Raw genomic sequence first — 7,500 nt, 5'->3', positions numbered from 1 at the left:
GGGTTGTCCCTGGCAAAATTCTGTTTAAGAAAAAAAAAAATCCGCTATGACAGGGAAAAAAAAAATACACATACTAGCAGAACATCGAAAACAAATATGGGTGGCACTGCACTGAAATGACGTGCTCTTCTCATGGACAGCAACTCGAATTTCACACTGAGAACTATGTTGTGACGAAGAGCATTACAATAGGATGCTACAATACAATACAATACAATACAATACAATACAATACTTGCAACATAATACAATACTGTCTACCATTTGCAGACCCCCAGACTTTGACACACAACCAACAGACCTGGTGGAATCTGACAATAAGTTCTTCTGTTTCAGTTTCAGTTTCAGTAGCTCAAGGAGGCGTCACTGCGTTCGGACAAATCCATATACGCTACACCACATCTGCCAAGCAGATGCCTGACCAGCAGCGTAACCCAACGCGCTTAGTCAGTTCTTCTGTGTAGCGACCTAATGACTCTTTTTCACAGAGCTGAGCGTGAGAAGGAGAAGAAGAAGAAGAAGAAAAGACCTGGAGAAATTCGGTGAAAAAAATCTTGTGTGCGGCGTCCCGATGACTCTTCGCAGAGCTGAGCATGAGGAAGAAGAAGAGCAAGAACAAGCTGGTGATGATGAAGATGATGAATGATAATTACTTCCTATTTCACTTTGCTCTATCCTTATCTCCCTTTTTTCTTTTTTTTCTTTTTTTTTTATTTTTTTTTCACTTGTTTTAACCCTTACATGTCGCCCGTCTCCAGCAGTCGATCAAAGCGCTGAGTCAGCTTGCACTGCAACAATGCCTGGGGCCGCCGGTAGGACAGTGTGGCGTCGCACGGCATGGTTTCATTCTTGCTGACGTATCGCTCTGCAACAAGACAGCAATGTCTTCGGCTTCGTTCGTCGTCAAAGAGTTAACTCATTCTACCCCAGGTGCGAGTTAACTTCCCCTGTAGACCAAGTACGAGTGTTCTCGTACCAACGCAGTGTTCTTATTTCGTTTATTCTTGCTTGGTACAGTTCGCATTCTAAACTGAACCGTTTGCGGATTCCGGAAGCATGAAAACGTAGCTCTGTTTGACTGATTAGATCAACAATTCTCCATCGATTTTCGCGATTTTTAGTGAACTACACTGCTTTGTTTTGTTTTTCTGCAGTGGTATTTCGTAGTGCTGGTCCAGGTGTGTTGTAGCAGGCATGCAGCTGTTGAGTATAATGATAATTAACCATCGGCCGCAGTCGTCGTGTTTAGTATGCACGTCATCATTGTCATCACAGTGTTCATAGTCACTGATGTGGTCATCCGGCATCTTTTGTTATTACCGTTATTGTTGGTGGTGGTGGTGCTGCTGAGTCCGTGAGAGTCTGGGTTCGAATCCCGCACACAGATACACATGTGATGATGATACCGATACTTCTATAGCGCCTATCCTCGGTACAAACACGGGATCAGTAGCACAACAGGCTGTGTACCTGGGTGAAGCCGACTGATGGATGCGATTGGGCGCTCATCATTCGTTTCCTGTGTCATTCAATCATGTTTCAGTCACGCACACATACACGTTCAGACAGACATGTAACATCTTACGTGTATGGCCGCTTTTGTTTATTTACCCCGCCATGTAGGCAGCCATACTCAGTTTTCGGGGATGTGCATGCTAGTTATGTTCTTGTTTCCATGACCCACCTAACGCTGACATGGATTACAGGATTTTAACGTGCGTATTTGATCTTATGGGAGCACATATACACACGAACGGGGCTTCAGGCACTGAGCAGGTCTGAACATAATCATGTTGACCTGTGAGATCGGAAAAAATTCTCCACCCCTTTACCCCCAAACCAGGCACCCTTACCGTGACCCGAGCCCAGCACGACGTGCGCAGTAGCCGAGTGGTTAAAGCGTTGGACTTTCAATCTGAGGGCCCCGAGTTCGAATCTCGGTAATGTCGTCTGGTGGATAAAGGGTGGAGAATTTTTTCCGATCTCCCAGGTCCACATATGTGGAGACTGCTTGTGCCTGAACCCCCTTCGTGTATATATGCAAGCAGAAGATCAAATACGCACGTTAAAGATCCTGTAATCCATGTCAGCGTTCGGTGGGTTATGGAAACAAGAACATACCCAGCATGCACACCCCCGAAAACGGAGTATGGCTGCCTACATGGCAAGGTAAAAACGGTCATACACGTAAAAGCCCACTCGTGTACATACGAGTGAACGTCAGAGTCGCAGCCCACGAAGAAGAAGAAGAAGAACCAGGTATACGCTCAGATTGAAAGTCCAACACTTTGATTAATTAACATCTCGGCTGTTGTGTACATTTGAAAAGAACTCACCACTTCTTCTTCGTCGTCGTCTCCGGGAGGAGGGAAATTTGGTCTTGGTGTGTACGATCGTGGCCTCCGCGGACACGATGCCGATGTTGTTGTCGGACACGTATTCAGGGGCCGGCGGAAGGTCGGAGATGATGAACTGGCTTGTCGCCGTGATGCTCAGCTGGTTGAACTTCCTGGGCACGTGCAACACGCGATGTATAAATGTATATGTATATAGATAGATAGATAGATATACATATATATATTGAGGTCATTGTACGTAGCGCGCGCGCACACACACACACACACACACACACACACACACACACACACACACACACACACACACACACACACACGCACGCACGCACGCACGCACACACACACACACACACACACACACACACACACACACACACACACACATACTGTGAAATAATGATGCTTTAAAAAAAAAGAAGAAGAATAAAATAAAGAAAGCTTTAGTGGTTCTTCCTCAGATCTTCCCCATTAGTGACAGAATTATCAACAAATAATTGTGATCACTCCATGGAAGGAAGGAAGGAAGAGGGGGGGGGGAGAGACGGAAGAAAAGAATTCAAAAGAATAAAAATTGGAGAGAGATAAAAAAAATAATAATAATAATAAATTAAAAGAACAAAACATGATGGACCGACAACATTGCACAAGGATTAGTAAAACCTGGAGCAGACACTCACGCTTTGACACACTGACCTACAGACCTGGAGGAATCTGGTGAACAGTTCTTCTGTGTGGCGAACCAATGACTCTTCACAGAGTATCAACAGAAGCAGCAGCAGCAGAAGAAGATGATGATGATGATGATAATTAAGAGGAGGAATAGGAGGAAGAAGAAGAAGAAGAAGATTATGATAATTAGGAGGAGGAATAGGGGGAATAAGAAGATTATGATAATTAGGAGGAGGAATAGGAGGAAGAAGAAGAAGATGATGATGATGATGACGATGATTCGACAGATTGTATTGTATTTCTCTTTTTGTCACAACAGATTTCTCTGTGTGAAATTCGGGCTGCTCTCCCCAGGAAGAGCGCGTCACTACACTACAGCGCCACCTTTTTTTTCCCCCTGCGTGCAGTTTTATTTGTTTTTCCTATCGAAGTGGACTTTTATACAGAATTTTGCCAGGAACAACCCTTTGTTGCCATCGGTTCTTTTACGTGCGCTAAGTGCATGCTGCACACGGGACCTCGGCTTATTGTCTCATCCGAATGACTAGCGTCCAGACCATCACTCAAGGTCTAGTGGAGGGGGAAAAAACATCGGCGGCTGAGCCCTGATTCGAACCAGCGCTCTCAGATTCTCTCGCTTCCTAGGCGGACGCGTTACCTCTAGGCTATCACTCCACAGGCCAGAGGCGTAACTCGTTGTGGCGTGATGCCATGGAAAAGCCCCAGTCAAAGGAATACCAACAACAGCTCCAAGTCTGAGAGGGTAGAGACCTGGAGAAGTAAGAGGAGGGAGGAGGGGGGGAGGAGGAAGAAAGAGGAGGAGGGGGAGGAAGAGGAGGAAGAAGAAGGAGGAGGAGGAGGAAGAAGAAGGAGGAGGAGGAGGAGGAAGAAGAGGAAGAAGGAGGAGAAAGAAAAGGAGGAAGATGAAGAAGAAGATGATGATGATGATAAGAAGAAGAAAGAGGAGGAGGAGGAAGAAGAAGAAGGAGGAGGAGGAGGAGGAAGGAGGAGGAGGAAGAAGAAGGGGGAGGGGGAAGAGGAGGAAGAAGAGGAAGAAGGAGGAGGAAGAAAAGGAGGAAGAAAAAGAAGATGATGATGATGATAAGAAGAAGGAGGAGGAGGACAGTGTGGAGTTGGGGGGGGGAGAGAAGAAGAAGAAGACTATGATGATGATGATCATGATGATCATCATGATGATCATGATAATGTCCAGTGATTCGGCAGCTGCGACCAGAGCCTTGCGACATGTGGGGACGTCAGTGGAATACTAACAGCAGCTCCACACACACACACACACACACAGACACACACACGCACAGAGGCTCACGCGCGCGCGCGTCCACTCACCCCAAACATTCACACGCACGACTTTACACGTGCATGCTCATTCACATACTAATAGCAATACATGAAGGACCGGACACCCTCCCTGGCATGCCACTAAACGTGAAGAAAACAAAGAAGAGGAGATGGACGGGAAATGCAGTACGATGAAAAGACGACACCGGGCAACAACCAGTGGAAGAACCAGAGGAAGAAGATGCAATGTATCAGCAGGATGGAAGAATAAGCCCAAGACAACAACAACAACCAAACAAGCTGCAGCTCTGAAGATGAAGTCAGAGGATAAAAGGCGACGAACCCGAAGGGCAAGAGACAATGACAGAAAACACGAGAAGAGAACCCACAGACATACAGAAACATACAATAGCGAACAGCCAACTCTGAACCATTAACAGACAAAAATGGACATAACCAAATACAAAGTACATTACAGACACAACAAAATAAAGATGGTCTCAATATAGACCACTCATCCCTGATGACGAAAATGTCTGATTTCTCTTTAAAAAAAAAAAAAAAAAAAAAAAAAAAACACCAGCAGCTCCAAGTCTGAGAGGGCAGAGAGCTGGAGAAGGAAGAGGAGGAGGAGGAGAAGGAGGAGGAGCAAGAAGAAGAGGAGATGAGGGCAGTTCACGTAGTTTAGGTGGCATCAACAGAAGCAGCAGCAGCAGCAGCAGAAAAAGAAGATTATGTCGAGTAGGAGGAGGAGGGGGAAGAAGAACAAGATGAACATGATGATGATGATGATGATGATGATGATGATGATTATGACGATGAACGAAAGAAAGAAAGAAAGAAAGAAAGAAAAAGAAAACTTCACAAGACCACGTGGTAAAGGACTCTAAAGCGACAAGCTCTAAAAACAGCCAGCCAAACAGCATCACAGCCAGACAGGTAGACAGCCAGACAGCCAGACAGCCACATAGCCAAACAGACAGACAGACAGTCACATAGCCAAACAGACAGACAGACAGACACACAGACACACAGCCAAATAGATAGACAGCCACACAGCCAGACAGACAGACAGCCAAATAGACAGTCAACCAGTCAGCCAGACAGCCAAACAGCCATCCACACAGCCAGACAGCCAAACAACCAACCAGACGGACAGACAGCTAGACAGACAGCCAAACAGCCAGTCAGACTCCCAAACAGACAGAAAGACAGCCAGACACCCAAACAGACAGCCAGCCAGACAGACAACCAGACACCCAAAACAGACAGGCAGAAAGACAACCAGACAGACACCCAAACAGACAACCAGCCAGACAGACAACCAGACACCCAAAACAGACAGGCAGAAAGACAACCAGACAGACAGCCAAACAGCCAGCCAGACAACCAGACACATACCCAGACAACCTATCAGCCACGCAGTCAAACAGACAGACAAGCCAGACAGACAGCCAAACAGCCAAACAGCCAGCCAGACAGACAGACACACAAGACACCCCCAAACCGCCAGACTCACTTGCGATTGGTCCAGATGGCGTCGGATTGCTGCTGACCAGAAGAGTCTGAGAGGAGAGAGTACACTTCCATGTAGCTGCCCTTCATGTTGGCCCAGTAGGACATGTTGGCCCGCATCTCGAACACTTCCGGCTTCTTCTGGACTGCAAACACATCACACAATGCGCGCGCGCACACACACACACACACACACACACACACACACACACACATAGAATCGGGAATAGGCAAAACAGAAATAGGCTAATCGGGACGACACCGGGCTTTTTGTTTGTTGTTTGTTTTGTTTTCGCCACGCCAGCCACGTCGCTTAACTCACTCAGTACGGCCAGTCCTCTCTTCTCCTCTACACAGACCCCTCGGATGTCCAGTGGGTGTCTGAATGACCCAACCTTTAGCTTCCGTCGTCAGATTTGTGGGATTCTTTGTCAACATTCACCTCTTCAGTGTAAGAGCCTTCCGCTTGCAATATTTTGATGGTGGTAACTGAGGTGAAACGCTGTTAACGTTGTCTCTTTCGCCGCTCGTATGGAGAGAGTTAAAAAGGTGAGTGTCGACTGCTTAAACCAACTGGCCGAGTAAGTGACAGACAAACAGACACACAGACAAGAGTTCTGTTTCGACAACAACAACAAAAACAAACAAAAAACTGTGGTGTAAATTAAAAGAAACCTGTGACGTAAAATTTAAAACAAAAAAACAACTGCGACGTACATTTCAGAAACACACAAAACAAAGACTCTGACGTGATTTTTTTTATTTAAAAAAAAAAAAAGAAGTGACTTAAATTTCAAACGAAACAAAAAAAACAAACTGTGACGTACATTTCAAACAAAACAAAACACGCACACAAAAAGCCCACTTTGAAATGCATGTAAAAAAAATAATAATAAAAAATAAAATAAAATAAAAAGACAGAAAGAAAAAAAAAGAATTAACAAGAGAGGCAAGGCCTTCAAGACTCACTTGTGATAAATTAAGTCCCCTAGCATTAATTACAGAGTAATTTCCCTTTTTTACTATCTGCACCAAAACGTTTGCAAAATAAATAAAAATTCCATGCTTAGCAAAAGAAGTTCCTGTTTGAACAAAAAATGATAATAATGACTCCTCTTGTTGTTGTGTCAGAATAAGAGGTCAAAGTGCCAAGTTTAGAGAATACAAAAAATATAAATATAACAGTAAATGCAGTTTGCATATAATTAGGCTTCTTCTTTTATTTTTTTTGTGCCCATCCCAGAGGTGCAATATTGTTTTAAACAAGATGACTGGAAAGAACTGAATTTTTCCTATTTTTATGCCAAATTTGGTGTCAACTGACAAAGTATTTGCAGAGAAAATGTCAATGTTAAAGTTTACCACGGACACACAGACACACACACACACACACACACACACACACACACACACACACACACACAGACAACCGAACACCGGGTTAAAACATAGACTCACTTTGTTCACACAAGTGAGTCAAAAAATGATTAAAAAAATAAAATAAAATAAAAAGACAGAAAGAAAAAAAAAAGAATTAAAAAGCAACTGTGACGTATATTTAAAAAAGAAGAAATTTTCAAATAGAAAAAAATAGATTGATTTTTTTTTTTTTAATGTGACTAACATTTCAAGCAGCGAGCCTGCCTTTCCTGCCCCGCGT

General features: G+C 44.4%; 1 protein-coding gene across 2 annotated transcripts in view; it reads right to left on the bottom strand.

Moving 5' to 3' along the window:
* LOC143278130 (uncharacterized) overlaps positions 1 to 7,500 on the bottom strand; it is a 49,496-nt gene that overhangs the window by 30,863 nt on the left and 11,133 nt on the right. For both annotated transcript variants that reach the window (XM_076583159.1, XM_076583160.1), the window contains exons 5-8: positions 7,465 to 7,500; positions 5,845 to 5,986; positions 2,337 to 2,509; positions 742 to 865 (exon numbers count right to left, since the gene is read on the bottom strand). The exon at positions 7,465 to 7,500 is cut by the window's right edge and continues 84 nt beyond it. In XM_076583159.1, coding sequence (XP_076439274.1) covers positions 742 to 865; positions 2,337 to 2,509; positions 5,845 to 5,986; positions 7,465 to 7,500 — 475 coding nt within the window. The remainder of the gene's footprint in view (positions 1 to 741; positions 866 to 2,336; positions 2,510 to 5,844; positions 5,987 to 7,464) is intronic.

The sequence above is a fragment of the Babylonia areolata genome, chromosome 35, assembly GCF_041734735.1.
Source record: "Babylonia areolata isolate BAREFJ2019XMU chromosome 35, ASM4173473v1, whole genome shotgun sequence".
NCBI classification, from domain to species: Eukaryota; Metazoa; Mollusca; class Gastropoda; order Neogastropoda; family Buccinidae; genus Babylonia; species Babylonia areolata.
This window is presented reverse-complemented; position numbering and strand designations above follow the sequence as displayed.